This window comes from Knufia obscura (assembly GCF_036327395.1).
Source record: "Knufia obscura strain CCFEE 5817 isolate CBS 148926 chromosome Unknown scaffold_9, whole genome shotgun sequence".
In the NCBI taxonomy this organism is placed as follows: Eukaryota; Fungi; Ascomycota; class Eurotiomycetes; order Chaetothyriales; family Trichomeriaceae; genus Knufia; species Knufia obscura.
In genome coordinates, this window is record NW_027042695.1 from 415828 (window position 1) to 435999 (window position 20172).

The 20172-nt window shown below is 51.9% G+C and overlaps 8 protein-coding genes across 8 annotated transcripts; 2 read left to right on the top strand and 6 right to left on the bottom strand.

The window, feature by feature from the left end:
• Nucleotides 1–712: 712 nt before the first annotated feature.
• On the bottom strand, nt 713–1177 carry PMZ80_007489 (uncharacterized protein; the record flags this gene model as incomplete). Its single annotated transcript, XM_064875897.1, has 2 exons — nt 713–1104; nt 1171–1177. The coding sequence occupies 2 exons, from the start codon at nt 1175–1177 to the stop codon at nt 713–715; spliced, it is 399 nt and encodes a 132-aa protein (XP_064728161.1).
• Nucleotides 1178–1383: 206 nt separating this feature from the next.
• PMZ80_007490 (uncharacterized protein) lies at nt 1384–2250 on the bottom strand (the record flags this gene model as incomplete). The annotated part of the gene is made up of 1 exon (XM_064875898.1): nt 1384–2250. The coding sequence occupies one exon, from the start codon at nt 2248–2250 to the stop codon at nt 1384–1386; it is 867 nt and encodes a 288-aa protein (XP_064728162.1).
• Nucleotides 2251–4156: 1906 nt separating this feature from the next.
• PMZ80_007491 (uncharacterized protein) lies at nt 4157–4834 on the top strand (the record flags this gene model as incomplete). Its single annotated transcript, XM_064875899.1, has 1 exon — nt 4157–4834. One exon carries the CDS (start codon nt 4157–4159, stop codon nt 4832–4834), a length of 678 nt encoding a protein of 225 aa, XP_064728163.1.
• A 1064-nt stretch (nt 4835–5898) lies between these two features.
• MAD1 (coiled-coil domain-containing protein mad1) lies at nt 5899–8373 on the bottom strand (the record flags this gene model as incomplete). The annotated part of the gene is made up of 1 exon (XM_064875900.1): nt 5899–8373. The coding sequence occupies one exon, from the start codon at nt 8371–8373 to the stop codon at nt 5899–5901; it is 2475 nt and encodes an 824-aa protein (XP_064728164.1).
• Nucleotides 8374–9364: 991 nt separating this feature from the next.
• PMZ80_007493 (uncharacterized protein) lies at nt 9365–9851 on the bottom strand (the record flags this gene model as incomplete). Its single annotated transcript, XM_064875901.1, has 2 exons — nt 9365–9479; nt 9532–9851. The coding sequence occupies 2 exons, from the start codon at nt 9849–9851 to the stop codon at nt 9365–9367; spliced, it is 435 nt and encodes a 144-aa protein (XP_064728165.1).
• Nucleotides 9852–14083: 4232 nt separating this feature from the next.
• On the bottom strand, nt 14084–14779 carry PMZ80_007494 (uncharacterized protein; the record flags this gene model as incomplete). The annotated part of the gene is made up of 1 exon (XM_064875902.1): nt 14084–14779. The coding sequence occupies one exon, from the start codon at nt 14777–14779 to the stop codon at nt 14084–14086; it is 696 nt and encodes a 231-aa protein (XP_064728166.1).
• Nucleotides 14780–15491: 712 nt separating this feature from the next.
• PMZ80_007495 (uncharacterized protein) lies at nt 15492–16307 on the top strand (the record flags this gene model as incomplete). The annotated part of the gene is made up of 1 exon (XM_064875903.1): nt 15492–16307. One exon carries the CDS (start codon nt 15492–15494, stop codon nt 16305–16307), a length of 816 nt encoding a protein of 271 aa, XP_064728167.1.
• A 983-nt stretch (nt 16308–17290) lies between these two features.
• On the bottom strand, nt 17291–19552 carry PMZ80_007496 (uncharacterized protein; the record flags this gene model as incomplete). Its single annotated transcript, XM_064875904.1, has 1 exon — nt 17291–19552. One exon carries the CDS (start codon nt 19550–19552, stop codon nt 17291–17293), a length of 2262 nt encoding a protein of 753 aa, XP_064728168.1.
• Between the last annotated feature and the right edge of the window lie 620 nt (nt 19553–20172).

The window sequence follows — 20172 nt, forward strand, 5'->3', positions numbered from 1 at the left end:
AGCCCAACTCAAACTTGCTTGATCTGGCGGGCTTCCACATCCTTGCTGCGTTGCCTCGTTGCTCTTTCGTCACCTCTCCGCTATCCGACTAATACATTGTTGACTGGGATGTGTACTGTGGAGAAGAATGTTAGCACAAACTCGTCAGCACTCGCCGCGTCATGCGACCCCCCAGACTGTTCTGTCCCAGTGGTCAAGTTCGCGATGCGCGTAGGCCTATGCCTGTTCCCCTTCTTCCTACGCCGTTACGATCCTTATTCTTGGCCCTGCATCTTCTCTGGATTTCCTCTCCTGCCTACATGCCTTCGTCCTCCTCTCTCCTGCGCCACGCAACTCGACGGAAAAAACAGGGGACGTGACGGGTGGTACTCACTCAGCTTGATGAAATATCCAATCGCGCCCATAATCAAGAAACCCATTCCGACTGCTTGGCTGATTTTTATGAATTCACGGCGGTCAGCTAGAGTGAAGTTGTTAGCTTGAGTTCTTGACTTGGACTATTGCGTTGCATGATCTGTGGTTTTGTGCCTCCTCTTTCTGGCTGGCTGGGCGAGACATGGCAGTCCAAGAGCCGGGCTTGTCTCGCTGTAGCTCTTCGCGTACTTACGCGCACCACGTCCAGATCTCATAACCATAGCCGAGCATAAGCACAGTTTCAGCTTCTGGCCCGGCAGCCTAAAACAGATATACGACACCGTATTTGCGCCAGATTTCATGCCCATAAGGCAATAGCCATACTCGACCAGCCCAAGCCATGTCCGTTCACCGAATTGTCGCAGGAAAGATGTATGTACAAGGTAAACTCACGCTTCGTGCACCTGTTGATGAACTGCGTTCCCTCCTTGAAGAAATCTTGTGGGATATCCTTCAGGTCCTGGAACGTTTCTGACATCTTGACTGTGGTTTGTTCTGTATTCGCGACTCGCAGTATTGGTAGTGATTGGGGGATCTCGTTGCTCGGTGAGCGTAGGACGTCGGGTGATCGTGGGATGGTCTTTGTGTCGGTGGTACTCGAGACAGATTTGAAGATCAATTTGAGGTAGGGAGTTGTGTAGAGAAGCAGTAGTAGAGGAGTGATCTGGGTTGTGGAGAGATATGGTGCAGCTGCGTTTGGTGTCAATCTGGCCCGAAAGTCCCTGATGCAAGTGTGCTGGGAGGCGGTCGGCTAACTTGCCATATATGCTTGAGCGAGCTAGTATGAGGCAAGAGCAAGACAGGAGGTGTACTTGCTTCCACTCGACAGTCTACGGTATCTATTGGTGAATAAAGGAGATGGGATCAAGCATGAGCATAGAAGATCACTTTGATGATTCAAAAGAAGTAAATACTACAAGAATATGTTATGCTAATACTACAAATAACGGGCCCAGACAAATCACCTCCTCAACCATAGACAAGTGCCCTAACCTCAATACTCTCCCGTCCCCTCGCGCCCTCAGGTGTTCTCGGGTCAACAAAAGCCGTATGAGGTACTCTCTGACCAACTCCATCCTTGCTATCATAGCACTTCAAAAACAATCTTTCATCGTTGAGCATACCAGACCAGTAATAAAACTGCTGGCCCTTGTTGTATCTCACAGCCGCCGTCTCGCCCGTCCTGTGCGGGTATCTGTGCTCAACGGGCACGAGATCATTGTCCTCAGTCGTATCGGCTGAGGCGAACCCCAGTGGCGAGGCCTGAACGGGCCCATTCAACGGCCGCCAGACATTGATGATGCGGTAACGACCCTTGAGCAGCTCGTCTGCATCCTCGGGGTTATGCAGCTTGACGCGCCACTCTGTCGACCGTGCAGTCTGGTCAACATGGCACCTCGTCACCGGTGCCCGCGGTGCATCAGGATTCGATCTGCGAACCGTGTGGTCGAAGAGTGTGACTTTGTGTGCACCCGGCACATTATCTAACAGCAACTTTTCAACCTCAGGGTAATAAGTGCTCTTGATGTGTTCGTCGTCTGTGAAATCTTTCTCTTCGGAAGGGATGCCCTTGACCGCCTGAAATGCGTCCTTGTCGAGGTAGAAGTTGGACTCGCGATCGCGGATATCTTGCAGCTCAATTTCAATTTCGTCGTGGCCGTAGTTGCGCTGCGGTTGACCCTCGGGTGGCGCCTCGACGTAGTTGTGTGGCTTGCTGCCGTCTTCGGGATCACGGAAGAAGTTTATTTTTGCCTTGACGGGGCCACGAGGGATGTAGGATGGGTCATTCTGGCCAGTGAAGATGGTGCTGGTGATTGATTCTATTGTTGTTGCCATTACGTTGCTGGTATGGAGTGATGTAGGGAAACAGCAGTTTAATGTGACAGAAGACGTTTGGGAACTGAGTAGTGAAGAGCAACCTACCGTTGAGACATACTTATATCATTCCGAGGCATTCAACAATCCGCCAGAGCCGCTCATCTATTTGTCAGGTCGATTGATGGCGACATCTCCGAGCACGCAGAATGGATGATCTACCATGTTGCCGAACAAGACGTCACTTGCATTTCGAGAATTTCCCCGCATAAATTTTATGCTTCCATCCTTGATTGGCTGGTTATTGCAAGCAAGAAAATTTTGCCTCAGGCAGCCTAGCTAGGAGGTAGAAGCTCACCGATCTGTATCGCACCTGCACTTTCGGTACGTGGCATCTCGAAGGACAGTCGCACTCCGAGTCATGTCGCGAATCAAGCCATTGCACTCACCTGACTTCGGCTGTGTTATAAATGCTCACATTGGTCACATCCGCACATGGACGACGCTCCTGTAGAGGCTCATACATCTCTAAATGATTAGGTTGTGACTGGGCGAGGGCTCACCGGACGACGTGAAGCTCGCCCGTGCTCACGCTCCAGGCACAACTACGTTCAAACCGTTCCTCACCAGATGCAAGAAACATATCACGACGACCAGCCTGAATCATGTTTCAGACCACATCTGGATCTCGTTTGCACACGACATCGCGTGCGCCCAGGCTTCTCCTATTTCGGCGCTCAAGCCGCACAATCACACCTTACGTTCTGAACAACTTCACTGGTTGCCTTTGTGACAGCTGTGTGCATATCCTTCGGACATTGAGCTGATCTAGATTTCGGGTATCTAGACATCAAGCCACCATGAGCCTTGATTGCTCCAGACTAACACACGCTAGTCCAGACATCGAGCTTGGCAGCATGAACTTGTGCTGCTTCAGCGTGCTTTTGTTCCTGCTTTCTCAAGTTCCAGCTCGAACAATGAAGCTTACAGCTTCTGGAAGCCCGGTCATTGTACGCACGAGACAGACGGTGGAAACGTCGCGCTTCCGACGCGAAACGGTTCACAAAAGTGTATCAGGCTGAGGAACACCTCGCGCTGATCATCACTACCCCAGTCTGACATTCCGCTAGCTCTTGCATAAACTGCAGCCACAGAGGACTCTGTAGCAAAGCTAACAAGACTACGACCAAGATGGCAACTGTCCCAGGTAGAGTTGGAAAGCTTGAGAGATTCCCCCAGGAAGGCAGACTTGATTGCAGACCGTACATGATCCGACACCATCTTGCAGCTGTTTCGTGTTCGCATTTTCTGTGCCTCCGAGCATCACACCAGAAAGAGCTGATAGCCATTCGATAGTTGTCAGCTTTGATCTTCGAACCAAAACAGGCAACTTCGGGACCAGGTGATTCTCAGCCTGATAGATCACAGGATGGCGATACTTGTGGTCGCAGGTATTATGTTTTCGGGATACTTTGGAAGGGTTGTGGGCGACGGTACACTGCACCACGCTGGCGCTTCACCGAGCCTTGCGCATCTTCAAACACACAGTAGCTAATTCAGAGCAGACTGCCCGCCCGACACATCATCCTACGACTTCGGCGATTTCCATGCTACATTTGACACTTACTGTGGCTACACCCTTCCCAACCCTTCCGACCAAGTTGATGTCCAAGTAGCTGCCACTTCCTTCTCAACCTGCCAAACAAAGTGCGTCGAGAACCATCCACTATGCTATGGCTTTGTATGGAGGAACGATAGCTAACACTGCTGGATACTGCAACACTCGGTATCGTCTACAAGCGTCATCACGGATGTAACGGCTGACCTCTCTGCTGCCACTGCAATACTCGATCTCGACAGTGTGCAGACAGAAGCGGACTGCTTGGATATCTCGCCACGCAAAACAACCAATGGCCTAACGTACAATATGCTTTGCGGCCACAACATTGTTGCAAATGACTTGCTACAGTTTCCGGCTCTGTCCATGTTAAACTGTCTCGATCTCTGCAACGACAACCACGACTGTGAGGCTGTTGTGTACCAAGCATCCCAGCCGAACGGGTTATACAATTGTTGGCTGAAGAGAGAGGGATTCGAACAGGATCTGTCTGCCACATCTGGGTGGGATGTCGCCACCCGTGCGCCTGAGACAAGCACGAGCGTAAGCGCAAGCACATCTGTATCTTCTTCGGCTACTCAGACAGCTTTGTCAGGAAGTATAACCCCGGGCACCGCAACCACATCGTCCTCCAGCCCATCAACGTCCACTAGCAGTGCAAGCAGCGGCAGTCTTTCTACAGGTGCGAAAGCAGGCATAGGCGCCGCCGTTGGTGTTGCAGCCGTTGTAGCTGCAGCACTGGGCATCTGGTGGTGGCTGACTCGACGGGCTAAGCATCGATCGCAGCCAGCAGACATTCCAGAAGTGGCTGACACTTCCCAGAGCCCTTTCGCCGTGCCCTTCCTTGCGGAACACGATCGGCACCCGCGCACCGAGCTAAGGAGTCCTACGCCCACGGACAAGATGATGGAGTCGACAGCAGCAAATCAGGACCAGAGCCAGCACAATTCGAGTCAAAGGTGGACTGGTTCCACGCAATTGAGTTGAGAGGCGAATGGTGGGAGTGATGGAAGACGTCGATGGCAGGAACCCGACTGCAACCAGAACAACGATTCAATTTTAGATCTATTTTAACCAGTATCTTGCGCGACTTGATGTTTGTCTATGGCATTCCCGTCGTCGGTACAGACTAGCAACTTCTGATCGTGTATGCAGGACCGCGAACTCCTGAGTAGTATTCCCAAGTAGTATGCTACTCGGGAGTAGGAGTATCGATTCTTGAGTACTCCCCAGTACTCGAGAGTATTCTTGGCGGTGAAGTCTCCCTCTATAGTAGTAGGTGGGTCTGGTAGAGCTTATATAACAATAATACTGACACGTAGCTGTTTATACGCCCACTTACCTACTTATGTAAGTATTCAAAGCGCAAGGATACTCGGAAAACTACCCAGGACTAGAGATATGGAGCCGGCTGATACTTGAGTAGTATTCCTACTCGGGTTGTCACAGTGCTGCGTGTATCTTTGTTCATATCGTGATGGGAAATCGCCGATTTGTTTTGAATGCAGACACGAGGCATTTATACACAGACAGGGATTCCTGAGCCCTTCACCAGACGTGCTTCAGTCTGCTCCCTGGGAGTCACTGCACGATACATCTTACATGGATCGTCTGCATAAACTGCATGATCCTATGGCAGGAATCGGATCACGTTTCATAGTTGCTGGGAATTAGTCTTCAATAACGGAGCTAGAATACGTGGATTGCATGAATGCGAATTGCTCATTTTCATCAGAACGGACTCACACAGGCACGCTTGAAAGGACAACAGCCTCATAATGCGTTCCCTTATGTTTCACATTGCCCCACGGCTGAGACCGCAATAGAGCAAGGCACAAGATAGGGATTGCAGTGATACCGACCACACGCAGTTTTCACGAGCTAGTAGCTTCAGAACGAGGAAAAGCTGTAGGCACAGTCCGAATCTAGCATCGACAAAACACTAATTCGCATTCTGGGGTATCTCTAAACATCAAGCACATTCGCGCCAGCAACGCAATTCCTCATTCGTCCGCGTCCGCATCCAACCATCACCGCTCACTACTCCCTACTCACCCCCCTTCACCCCTCCCCTCCGCCATCCCCCCAAACTCCTCATAAAACTCCAACGTCATAGCCGCCAAAAAACACGGAATCTCCTTCTTCTCCCCAACCCAATAACTAACCTGCCCCTCAATCGCCTTCCCAAACGCCCCATCCCTCCCCCCACCAATCTTCATAGTCCCCTTCTCCCCATCAAACTCAATGTAATCCTCCCTATCATCCTCATCTACCTCCACCTCCTCACCCCCCTCCCCATCCCCATTCCCGGACCGTGCAGGATTATAATACATACTCCGAACCCTAACCTTCCCATTCGGCAAAAACGTAACCTTATACCCCAGTATACTCGAAATCACATCCCGAAACTCAGCCGCCTTGTCAGTCCATATCTCCCTCTGTCGACGCATACGCTTATCTTTACTCTCAAGTTGGCGCTCCATATCGCTTAGATCGAGTTTCAGGGCATCAAGACTAGAAACGGGCACGACCTTAACGCGCGACATCTCATCTTGGTTCCCGCGCAGCTGCACCATGAGATCCCTGTTTTCTTGCTGCAGGGTGCGGAGGGTGCTGGCCTGAATCGCCTGGTGTGTAGCCGTTGGATTCTCGCGCAGCTCGAGGATGCGATACGAGGTTGATGAGCGGAGGGCTTTGAGTTGGGATCGTGTGGCTTGGAGTTGTGTTGCGAGCATTGCGGAGTCGCGTTTGGATTTTTCGAGGGCGGTTTGGAGGTTTTTGTTCTTGCGGAGGAGGCGGCCTAGTTCTTCGTTGTTGTCGGGGTCTTGGGATTCTGCTGGGCGTTTTTGACCGGCGAGTTGGGGGGTTTGGATGGGTTGAGGTTCGGGTGCTGGGGGTGCGGATTCGAGGGATGAGATTTGGGTGTGGAGGGTTTGGATTTCTGATTTGTATTCGGTGACTAGGTTTTCGAGGCGCTGTATTTGCTCTGCTCGTTGGGTGTCGAAATTTTGGTTGTCCATCATGGTGAGTTCTTCTGAGTTGAAGGTGTCGAGCTGTGCACGCAGATACTCGATTTCTTTCTTTGCAAGCTCTGACTGGCGTTCCAGCCTCTTGATGGCTTTGCTCTCTGGTTCTGGGGCTTGCGTCTCCTGCATTGTAGCATTTTCTTTTGCTTTTTCCAACTCCATTCTTAGCACATTTCTCTCGGACTCGACAGCCTTCAAAGCCTCATCCTTGCCAATGAGCTCGCTCTCGACTTCGCCGACCCGTTCTAGGACTTGAGCATGCTCGATCCGTTCATTGACGAGGGCTTTGACGACAGCCTCAGGACTTTCGAATGCTGGCTGATCTTCATCGCCCTCACGCTCCAGCAGGCTGGTCCACGTTCTCTTCTCGTCTTCGAGCAGTTCCTTCTGCATCTCCATCTCGGCAGCTCTTCGCTCACAATCCTGCAACACCCTAATCCTGGTTTCTAGAGCTCGCTTCTCCTCCATAACCACATTCACACTCCGTCTTTCGTCCTCCAATCTCCGTATCTTCGTTCGTTGATCTCTTTCGATGTTCTCCAGCCGTCGGACATTGGCCATCTGCTCACTGAACTCTCTCTTCAACACCTCGAGCTCCTCTCCTCCGCCAGTCCTCCCATTAAGATCCAGGACTTTCCCCTCCAGTTCTTCAGCATATTTCTCCTTCTCGCGTAACTTATCGTTCACAGTCTCGAAGCGAGCCTTCATTTCCTCCAACTCAGCAGCAGTCTCCTGCATCGTTCGTTCAAGGCGGCTTCTAGCACCCTCAACATCCTCGACTTGTATCCTTCTCATCTCACGTTCGGCGTCTGACAACCTAGCCTCCAGATCCTCCTTGTCTTCTCTCAACTGGTCGCATTGAACTTGTAAATCTCGTGACCGCCTCTCGACAACAGCAGAATCATTAGCGCCTCTGTCTCGAATGTCCCTAATCTCTTTCATGGCATTCTCGTGCTGCCGTACAGCTTTCAGCCGCTCAGATTCAGCATCCTGATATCTCTTGTAGTCCGCGTCTGCCCTCGCCTGAGCCTCACGCAGTTCCTTCTCGTGCTGCAGACTGATCATGCCACGTTCAGCCTCGAGATTTCTATTCTCATACTCTAGCTTGTTGATCCGAGCCTGGAGCTCAAGCTTCTCATCTTGATGTTTCTGCTGATTCACCGCCTGAACACTCTGCTGTGGCTGTGAATGTGGTTGTGGCAGCAGCGATTGTCTACTCGTGCTCTTCCTCAGCGATTGTGAAGCATGTAGACTCTGGCCGGGTCCTTGTGAGTGAGAGAAGGACCTCCTTCGAGCCTTCTCGGGAGCCAACTCTATCGGCTGTCCTGAGATGATATCGTAGGATGTCGGCTGGGCTGTTCCTGCTCGATTGGCTGCATTGGTGCTTGCTCGAAGCGCATTCTGGGAAGGAGTTGTGACTGAGACGGATTGGCGGAGGGAACTGCCTGATAGTGAGGCCCGCTGGGAGGACATGCGCATGCGCTTAGCGGGCGATGCCATGGTAGATACGTTGCGCGGATGCGCTGGAGAGGTCAAATGCAGTACAAAAGTCCTGAAGAAATAGTAGTGAAGGTGTGAGGCCTCTTCTGGAAGTTGCGACTCGAAGTTTGGCCTGTTTGTTGACGTGACTGTTTGCGGTCAAGTTCGGCGGGAGGTCGCTTAGTCATCACGTGTTATCCTTTCGGTGCGTTCACCCCTGACCTTCACTTTCACCTGCACGCGTGATCAGCCATATACTATCTAGTAGCTTCCGGACATATCTACTGAGCTTATGATTCGCACTGGCGACTATGAGCGTGATAAAGGACGATGTACGAAGGGGCAATAGATCGCCACTTCGTTGAAGCGTAAGCACTGATAGAGGCAAGGGAGGCACGAACTCAGAGTTTCTGGTATGTTTGCCCTGAGTTCTTGCTGGGTAGACAGTGAGTCCTTGCTTAGTTCCGTCCGATTCTAATATCAACAAGACATGCCCTGTTGTTCTCATGTGTACAGCTCTTAAGGTGACTTCATTGAGCGTTCACATCCTCGTCTATATCTTCAGCATCCTCCGGATCAAACATCTCACAATCGCAGGTCCACCATCTAGCACCGCATACGAAGCAAAACTCGTACGTGCATCCTGAACAAGTCATGTGCCTACAGCCATCATTCCTCTCGATGACATGGCCACAACGACATGCTCGCGACTCGCTGTTCGTAACGAGATTCTGCGCTGTATGCGCCAAAGTCCTCCTGCGGCATTTCCCCTTCTTCGTGTGGTTCTTTCTGGATGCCTTGCATTGAGTGCAGGTTTTTGATCTGCACTCATTGCATTGTACAAACTTGTCAGGCTGTGGTCCAGCTGCTCGCGTTGCCATATCCAGCAGGAACACAGAACAAGTTTGCTTACCGCAATACAGTGGTAAAATGGCATTCCACTCCTGGAATCTCCTTCGGTTCTGCTCGAGGAACGTTGGCGGCAGAACATGGCTGGCAGCATCAACATTGGTTATTGCGCCGCATTCACAACGAATCGGCCATTGGCTCCTGTCTTCGACGGCGACAGCAAAAGCTCGACTGGTGCAATCGGAACACCATGTCTCGCCACAAGCACATTGTAAGTACTCATTGACGGACAAGTCAATGGTTTCGAAACAAACTTGGCACAGCGCCAACTCTTCATCAGGCTCAGATTCCTGATCGTCTGCTTCGTCGTCATCGTCGCGAACGTTGACGCCGTCAATCTCTTGCGCTATAAAACGCCCCAACTCTCTAACCAGGACCTCGTCGGTCATCAGAATATCGACCTCTTCTTCGGTCAATATTATCTCCCCAGGCGTCTCTCTTGGCTGCAAGTTGTACACTTCCCATGAGATCGGGTCTCCTTGTTCACGCTGCAGTCGGAAGACGGTCTCTATGGCAATTCTGATTTGCCGTCGTAGCAAGTCTGCACGTGCGGCGTCAACATCGAGGGCGGGCTGCTGATGGTCTGCCATTTTCGTTGGCGGTTGTGGAAAGTCAAAGGCAGGGGGCTCTTCTTCGTCTCTGATGCAGCTTGTGATACACGGGAATGATGCCCTCACAATATAGATGCTATATAGCTGACTGGTTGTGATGGGACGAGAGGTGCTCAGTATGACTGCTAGATAAATGACGGAAGCAACAGAGAGTTCTGTGTGCACGTGGAAGAAAAAAACATTTGCTGTTGTGGTGCAGATCCGTTTCTTCACTTGATTCCTCGTCACCTGCCTGCGCTCCCGAAACGTTGTTGAGCACCACACGTCAATTCCGCACCCATGCACGAGTAGACCACTCTATACAGAGGCTTGCAGGGCTTGGAACGTACTTCTAACACAATAACAGCAGGTCGTATTCATAAACGAGACGCTTCTTCGGTAACTCCATCAAGACAGATACGACTTGCCCAGCATTGATGCTGAAAGCAATGCTACCTCAATTCTCCTAGGTCCGGACACTGACAACGATCCCCAACCTTGCTGAAGGATGAAGATTGGACTATCACGAGCCGGAAAGATTCTTGACAAGGTACCTCGACATAAGTATTGCTCGTTAATAGTGGTTGGAGATCTAAATGCGAGCCACAGGCGACATTCAGTGAGTTGAAGTTTAATGGTCCTCAAGCTGGAGTTCGAGAAGCTACAAGCATCATGGCCATGCTTTGGCACCGGTATCGAAGAGGAGCAACAATGATCGCAATACGGCCTCTCAAGTAACGAAGATTGATAGCAAGGGCTCTGCCATCTGGCATGCAGTACCAGTGTAGAATGACAAGTATAGGAATATCCATAGCCATTTCATCTATTGCTGGTTCACCCTTGAAGGTCATGCTAGTACTGCAACATCGTAACATATTGTGTGCTATGCTGTACTTGTCATATCATTGTTCCCAACTTCCATATCAAGTAGTCTTCTCTGAGCCAGCCAGCAATGATCTGTTGTGGTACTCGATCACCATGTCTCTGGCAGCCCTGATCAGCGCGACCAAGCTTGAGCTGCACTTCACATCTTCCTGAGACCTGAACAGTCCGACGACATGGCCGCAGGCAGGTATCTGTAGTTTTAGTTGATTGCTCATTGCAGAACGTATCATGTTTGCTTCTGACCACCCTCATCTTGCTGCCAGCCTATTCAACACAAGCAGTGTTCCTTGAGGTTATGACACCGATAGCACCAATCTTCTACCTTGCAGACCGGACATCTTCTAATTGTATCGCATCCTTGAACTGTGTTCTTCTCAACTAGCTGACCGCATGACCCCGGACAGATTCGAACACGGCGCCCCTGAGTGAGACGGTATGTAGCAAGACCTACCCACGGATTTGGTCGGCTGCAAAGGCTGTGATCTGGATGGCTATTCTCTGGCTGGCGGCAGCGGAAACAGGTGTATAGATCGCAGTGCTTGCATCGGACGAGATACTGATTGACTGAACTCATGGTCGAAGACTTCGTGATGTTCGTAAGATCCTCTAAGAACCTCGAGCAGTTTGCGCAGCATAGTGGCTGACTGGCGCTGAACTCGTCGTATTTATGCTTCTCCTCGACAGTGAACAGTTGCTTAGCTTCCAGAGCAGTGATCGCTTGACCACAGTCGCAGCGGAGCGGACATTGGCTTCGGTCGGTGAGGCATTCGGCGAATTGGGGATATATGCAGTCAACGCAGTAGATGACACCACAGCCATGAGTGTAGCAACGCCGCTGTCGGGTGATGAAGACATCGGTACAGATCGGACATCTGACTGGATGTGCGTTAGCGATTGCTGTGCTTTTATTTGTCGCTCAGGAGACAAACATTTGAAGGGTAAGCATAACATCCTGAATGCTTTTGTCTTGTCGGTGCTGGATATTGTTCCCAGCTTGCCAGTAATGGTCGCAGTTTCGTGGTCTTTCATACTTGGTCGTACTAAGGAGTACCATTCCCTTGATGTCGATCATTGTATAGTGCCAAGACTTCGTCTCCCCGGTGTCAGCACATGGACTAGTTGGAGTCGCCATTGGCCATCACAGGAACGTCTTGATGAATGCCAAACACCTCTCACTGCACACCAGATTATGCAGATACCTTCTCGACTGCCGAATATCCTGGCGAAAGTTGTTCCGGATAGACGCTGAATCGCTTTGGTGGAGGGACTCGAGAAGGAAACCGCTTTCCCACGTGCCTCATCCTTGACGTTCGACCTGAGACCGCGATAGTGTGTGTGCAACCCTCGATATTCATACTATTGGCCATGGCTGTAGCACAGGCTTTCGACCTCAGCTTCTGCGATCCCCAAACAGCCTATATCGCAATGCTCTTCGCACCTCCTCGTCAAGCAGACCTCGACAGCTGGATAGGTTTTTCCAAGAGAAGGAGCACTTCGGCATAACGTGGAAGCATACAATAGCTAAACGTGAAACACAAATCACCTCGCATGGCATGTCCATATGCTTGGCGACAGATCCAGTGCGAAGTAGGTCGCTACTCCTGCCACAATATAAGCCCAGACTTCTGTCTGTTGAGCTATACAGACCACCGCAGCATAGCCTGTACAGCACTGAAGACCGCATGGTCGATCCACGGCAGACCAGAGACGAGGGTTTGCACAAGCCATGTCCAGGTTCCCTGCTGAAGCATGCTATGGTCGGGATCCAGTCGCAGCTCCGCTCGGCTCGCGCCTGCTGTTGTCTCGGCAGGCCAAAAGAGGTAGCCACTAGAGTGGCTTGGGTCATACCGCGAAGAAGCCAACACCAGTGGGCATGGTTTCTTGGGCGAAACTGCTAGCTTGATCTGAGCTTTCAGCTCAATCAACATTTAGTCGTTTGGTCGGCCTCCGCTTCCGCAGGCGAGCAGACAACTCAAGCCCATACAAACCAACGTGCTCAGTATTAGTGAGCTATGCCGGTAAACAGCGGGCAGCCTGACCTTCGAAGCCCTCGCCACGACCAAGCTTCTGGGAGGTACAGACCGACGTGGTCCATATTATTGAGCTTCAACGGATATCGTCTGACGCATGTCTCTCGACGGCCTCATCTTGTGAGAGATTAAGCTGGGCAGAGACCGCAGTGCTCAGCATTGTCAAGTTCGGTTGAGAAAGCAACCGAGCCCGTGCCTCTCACACAGCTTCTCCTTGTTGGGGCTTCCAGTAGATAGACCAGCATGATCCGGTGTTGCTAGGCTTCGTCGAGCTGCGCAGCTCAATGCCTACTACTCGGACTCGCTGACTCATGGAAATTCCGAATAACAGCGGCCAGCATCCTCACTTTTGCTGAGATCAGCCGAATATCCAAGTAGTTGCTTCTGGCTCGGCCACCAATGGAATTTTTTGGTAGGCGGACACCTTTATGCCTAACGTCGCCGTATGTACAGTCCGGGAGGTACTTGTGTGCCGCTGCAATCCATAACGAGAAGTGGCTAGGTATGGATGCAGCAAAGCTTCAAAAGAGCCAGGAGGAAAAGAGCTCTCAAGAGGTCAAAGCTTTCCGGCGAGCCAAGCTTCCGGAACAACTTTTCAGGCTTCAATTTCTCCGGATCGCTCCACCACGCTTCAATTGGTACGCTTCACCTGCCCGCTGCAGCCCGAAGCTTGGACCAGCAACCTCAATTTCCTGCTCGAAAGCGTCTCTTCTTTTCAAAGAGCTCTTTGTGCTATTCCGAGCAAAAGTAGTCTCAAGATCGAGACTTGTTCTCGTAATTGCCTTTGCTGTTCTTGTGTCTGCTCACATCGAGCTTGAAGCCTTCGCACCGGAGACATGGGAGCACCTTTTCTGCCACCCCGGATTTGCTTCACTGGAAGCTGAGATCCTGCTTGTCATGTGAAGAATGTTTGACGCCGAGATCATCAATTGTCCCGGCAGTCACATGTCTTCCATTCTCTATTACACTTGATGCAGAACTCATAAAGGCAATCCTGGCATGTCATATGTATGCAGCCTTGATTCTGCTCGATGACATGGCCACATCGGCACTCCTTCCACAAGCTACCTGTCGTCAGTCGCTGGCGAACTTCATTGATGTTGCCAGCTGGGCAGCGTGCAAGCTCGTCATGTGCACGCATGAGCTCCCGGCATGAGCGACAGGTTGCAGTACCGCAGGCAGCGCAAGAAACGGCTTGGTCCTGTGCGCTGGCGTGTTCCGGTGCCGCCATGTCTTGCAGGAACCTATTGCAGCCGTTCTCTGCGCAGTACAGTGGCTCTTGAGCGTGTAGAGCGCGAATCGTGTTCGCATTGTCCTTCAACAGCTTGGTCGGCAGGACATGATGCACCTCAATAAGGTCGATGGTATCACCACATCTGCAACGCAGAGGGGCATGACCATGGCCCTGCAGGAAGACCTCAAACGCTGCGACGACACAATCCCGACACCACCGCCCATCGCATTCATCACACCACCACCCCTGATCGAAGAAGCTGCTGTCGATCGTGGTATCCTCGCAGATATTGCAGCGATGTTGGCCGGCCGAGTCTGTTTAGCACCCAGCTGGGCACCAGCGTCCATCGTCCTGATTAGAGCAACGTTAAGATTCCGTCGTCCACCGAAGCCGGCGGTGTTCGTGTAGGCCGAATTGCTGTAAGGTCGATCCTTCAGTATGTAGGCCTCACCCCTGACAACGTCGACCTTTGCCTCAAGCAATGTCAGGAAAGTCATCCACTTCCGTCTTTCTGATGCTGGCACAAGCTCAGCAAAGCGTGGGTGCACCCGGGGGCACCGGTCCGCAGGTGGTGTGTCGCCGAGATCGAACTCGATCCTCTCGCGCAAGTGCGCTGCTTGATTGATGGTCTCGAAAAGATGATCTTCAAGCAACAATGGTAGCTCTTGTTGGATCATCGGGATGATCGTCCGTATTACCTTTGCTCTTGCGGTGGGAACGAAAACACCTTTTCCGTTCAGCAGGTTGATGATCATACGAGGGAGGACTGAGTCGGCCATTGTGTGCAATTTTGTTTTGCTCGGTTATGAGGGATGTCAAGAGGAGGGATTGTTGCCGCGAACCCAAGAACGAGTTGACTGAGTTGATACAGTAAGGATCGAAAGCCACAAATTGAATGATATAAGAAGATCAAGAATGGTTAAAGGAAGAGTGTGCAAGACGCAGGAACGCGTTGCCCAGCAGACCGTATGCAATACTGCACAAGGGGCACCAATGACGGTGGTCTTATTGGCGACGATACAGGTCAACCACAGGAAGGTGCTCGCTGAGCAGCTCAGGGAAATCCAGATGTCGAGGAGGGGCTGGGTTGCATGAAGAGGGTAGTGTTGGCGCAAAATCGATCTTCACGGCCTGACCACCACCTCCTGGTGATATTACCCCCATAATTTCTGTGCCTAGCTCTACTACGCGCCAAGAATTGCATCTGCGCTATTCCACCCTCGAAGACATCTGGCATACCTTTTCAGACACTATTCGTGCTCTACTTCTTCCCTCAACAAAGGAGTCGAGTCTGTCAACATTACCTACGAAAAGTGGTCTACAAAATTCATACACCTGCTCTACCTTCAGTACCCAATCTCAACCCAGTCACTCCTCTACCAGAGTCTCTGCATACCGCAGCATACAATACCAAACACAATCAGTAAGCAAAGATCAGCCAGCGAACAAGCAAGCAACTGCTAACAGCTAAGAAGTAACTCATCACCTATCATGTCGACTGCGCAGTCTTCGTCGCTCGTGGCACTACCAGCAGAGCTGCGAAATATGATATACAACTATCTTCCCCTCGAAGCCTACGACATCGAGCTGAAGCACATCCCAGCATCGGCGAACAACATCAACGCGCCTCGATTCCTCTTCGTCAGACGAACGTCACATCCTTTTCTCCTGACCTGCAGGCGGACCTCAGCCGACCTTCAAGACGTCCTCCGACCTTTGTTCTCGGGTCACCTTATCATCGACTCAACCGCCTCTCTGAACTGGCTGAGCGCATTCCAACAGCGGCCCTCGTGGAGGTGGTTGCTGGCCCAGGTCACACATATCACAATAGACCCTCTACCACGATTCGCCCTTCCTACAGGTACACCAGGTACTGTCTTCCCCAACCTGGTTGACATTACTTTCAGATGCACGATGGAAGATCTTGTCAATCAGAGGACAGTACCAACTCGATTCTGGAGACGATTCGACCGTGGTCCTCTGCTTTTGACGGTGTTGATGGTCAATGTCGGAAAAGGAAGAGATACGGCACTAAAGCAAATCGCTCAGGCTCTCGTTGGTACAAGACCCTGCGGCCTGAGTTTGATCCTCGAACTCCAGTACTGGGGATGGGAGGCCTGGAGGACGAGATGTGTTATGTTCGACTTGCAACAAGCCCGACGACTGCCAGCGCCTTCAGGTTGGGTCGCAATCGATCGCTCAGGGCCGGTTCAAACGACCGAGATCAAAGGGATCATCGGCCGCGCTCTGCACTATCGGGTGGAACTGTGGGCGAACAGGATCGTTTCGTTCCTGCCAACCTGGTGATGAATCAGACTGACCCCGAAGATGATGTGGACTCAGTTGCTAGCGCTGTTGGCGAGGACCAGCCGCGCGATCCATCTGCGCTGTCTGATGCTGTCTGGAATACACTTTTGCGAGGAGACGCAGACAACCATCCTGCAGACACTTGCCAGGACTACAAGCAGAAGACAACGAATGTCCGAGAGTAAGAATGACTCAGGCGGTACTCCTCAAACGACACGCCCGAGGCGGAAGGCTGTGGGCTCCGAGTCCAGGGGCTCCTCTGGTACTCGCCCTCAAGATCGCCTTTAACAATGATCATGGTTATACAGTTAGCTTTCTGTACTTCTGAAGCGAGTCTAAGCCCGGACCAAGGCTGGTCTGAGCATAAGTTCGTCCGTTCCGAACAGAAATATAACGAGGATCACAGCTAGCAAAAAGCCCAATAAAACATTCATATCCGATTCTCTCTACGAGCTCATTCAACCTTTTTGGCGCCGCCTTGTGCACGTGCGTCTGATCTTGTCCTCGAGAGTGCTGCCTTCCCACCCAACTTATGGGCTAGATATCTGTGACTTCGTGCCCCGAGATACAACACTAATCCTTGCTCTTTTCTGCAGCATAATACACACCTTGCGCCTCTCAATTATTCGTGTCTCGGTATTCTGACATGTCCTCGTCACTATGCCGAAGCATCATCCGTGCTGGCTGTAGCAGCCTTGGGTCACTGAAACGAATGATATTGCATTCAATGCGTTGCTACACTAGTAGAATCTTTCTCATTCCACATATTCTCGTCGAACTATCATGTGCGTCATCAAACATCATCTCTCCATTAGAACCAAGCGCAACTTCAACCCATTCTTCCCGATATCTCTTCGTGTTCTTCCCATCATGCCGTCCCTAGCTCATAACCGGCACGTGGGCTGCATCCTGCTTCAACGCAGAAAGCCTTCCTCACATGCCGGGCCATCTTCGCATAGTTCATGATCTCCAACAACAACCCTCTACCCCACCCTCTCACCCATCCCCTTCACACTCTCCAAATGCGCAAGCCAAACAACACTCGACCAAACATCCCCTCTCTTGCCCTTCGCCGGCACAGACCCAGCCCCATCCGTCGGCGCAGCCACACCCTCCCCATCCCCCGGCACAGTAACAGTCTGCGTCGCAACATAACTCGTCTCAACCACCGTAGTCGGAAGATCCGTGCCCGGCACCCCCGTCACACTCCCGTAGTATCCATCCTCGCTTGTCTCCGTATACGGCAGTATCGACACACCCATCCCCTCCGGCAACGGCGTAGTACTAGCATCAGTCGGCGTGTCACTCGTCGTAATACTACTAGCCGCGTCCTGCGGCATCCCCGCCTTAACTTGTCCCTGCCCGTTGCCCGCTCCATCCCCAGGTAACAACGTCATAGTCGCACTGGGTATACTCGTCTGTACAATCGTAATCGTCGCCTCAGGCACATCGGTGAAGGTCTCACCCGGGCTCAACGTCCGTCGCACAACAGATACGCTAGCCTCAACGCGCGTGGTGGTGAGTGTCTGCGTGAAATCCATGTTCGTCGTGCTCGTACCACCACCGTACGTAACCACGACCGGTCCGCTAAAACTCGCTACCGTGGTTCCAACGCGCGTGTCGGAGAGCGTCGTTGCGCTCCAGCTCTGAAGCTCAATATCACATTCGCAGCTCTCCGTATCACCGTCTGTATCAAGTGTGGTGCAGGAACCGCTAGGAGGGAGACCACCGTGGCAGGTGAGGGCTTTGATGTGTGTGGGTAAGCCACCGAGCATCTCGGTCCAGGGGGCAAGGAAGTATTTTGTTGGTTGGGGTGGGGAGAGGTGGGCTAGTTTGTTGTGGACAGGAAGGGTGTTGTTGAGGCGGGTGGAATTCATGGTGGTGTTGAGTTGGGGGGTGAGAGGTGCGATTGGAAGGTTTGTTGTGTCGTCGAGTTGACGGGGATGCTCACGGTGATGCAGAACGACGTGCTCGCGATTGTATTTTGCGCGGAGCATGGCTGGGATGGAGAGGATTCGCGTTGCTGCGGCGAAGATACCGTCTGCGGTGTTGTTAGTGGAGTGGAGGGGGAGGCCGGTTGTGTAGCCGGAGGCCATGAGGGGGGCTCTGATATGGTTGGCTGGGGTGGGCGTGGGGGCAATGGTGTCAAGATCTGTTGTTGCGGGTTTGTTGCCTTTGTGGTCGAACATTACCTGTCGCTTCTCTGGCATTGGCATTGAAGATGAGGCAGGCGAGATGGTGTCGAGATCTGTCATTACTGGCTTGTTGCTACCGCGGTCGAACATGAGCTGGCGTTTCTCCGGGGTGGCAGTTGAGCGGGGTGTGACGGTGGCGAGATCTGTCAGGACTGGTGCGTTCAAGGATCGCGAGAACATGAGCTGTCGCTTGAGGAGTTGTCGGCGGCGCATGTCCTTGTTGACGTCTTCTAGATCTTCACCAGAAGCAAGATCAGTAATTGTGGCATCACCTTCCGTTGTAGTCGATGCCGTCTCGTCGTTCGAGTCTTCGCCTATCGTGCTTGTGCTGCTCGTTGGGAAAGGTCGGGTCGTGAAAGTGTCTTCGCCCAGTGTGATTGTCCCATTACTCGCTGAAGCGGTCGAGTATGGTATTGGCGAGTATGTCGGTGTCTGAACGCAAGTAAACAGCGTCTCACTGCTGAATGTAATATACTGATCACAGTCCGTGATAGTAACTGGCGGCAACCCAGCTGGCGATACAACAGTCGAACAGACCGCAGTCGTGGTTGGCGAGAAAAGTGTCTGGCAGCCATCTGACCCAACCACAAGTTGACCGGCATCAGGTTGTTCACCAACCAGCGGCCTTGCCATGATACCTCCTGGCAATGTGATGGCCGCTGCTAGCTGTGCGCCCACGGCGGCATCTTGTCTTCTTGCTCGGCTCGCAAAAGTGGTCATGCTGCCGTCTGGCATGGGAGCTGATGCTGCTACGATCGAGTCTGTAACATCGCTGAGTGTGACTGTGGGCAACGAGACCGGTTCGAATGGTGCTGAAGACTCGGGCGTGCCATTCGCTGGACATACTGTTGCAATCGGTACTTGGACTGTCGTTGAGGCAGCTGAAGGTGATACTTGTCGAGCTTGAATTGGATGCGCCAGTCGAGGTAGCACATTGGCTGCAACAGGGGCACCAAGCTGGATATTTTTCTTGTTGTCACCGAAGGATCCTGCTGCAAGCCCTTGGGCAGCGAGGATCACTGTCAACATGATGGATTTAGTCACGGCCATGTTCGCGACGACACTGCTCTTTTTAGAAGCTCGTCAGCAACGACAGTGAACATCAGCTCTACTTTGCGTAGGGATGATAACTTTGTTGTGACGCGCGACAAACCTAGACATTCATCAGCAATATAACATTCGTCCATGCTGACAACCGTGCATAGAAGCCACCACTAGCATAGCAGCAAGACTGAACGGTAACCAGCCATGATCATCGCGAGCACGGGTAAGATGTGGATCGCGGATATGAAGAATGTGATATGCGGAATTCTGCATTATCCCTTCGTTGTCGGGCATGTTTGCTCTTTTCTTCATACTCGATCTAAACCTCCGCTGCGGATGGTTTGTTTGCTCCATTTGTCAATTCTTGCTCGCCTCGATACTCAAACGCGGTCGCTAGCTCAAGCGGGTCTTCCTGCAACGCATCCTGCCACATGGATGCTCGTGTCTCGTTAGACTTCATAAGTCGTGCTCTCATGTCCCTCATCGACCAATAGCACCATTATACCACGCCATATATCTACTGGGATGGCGTGTGTTTATTGGCCTTCTCGATCATTAGACTCTCCATGGTGCCCCCAAAATCGCTATTGTGATGGAGCAATATCTGCTTGCATTATTGCGACCAA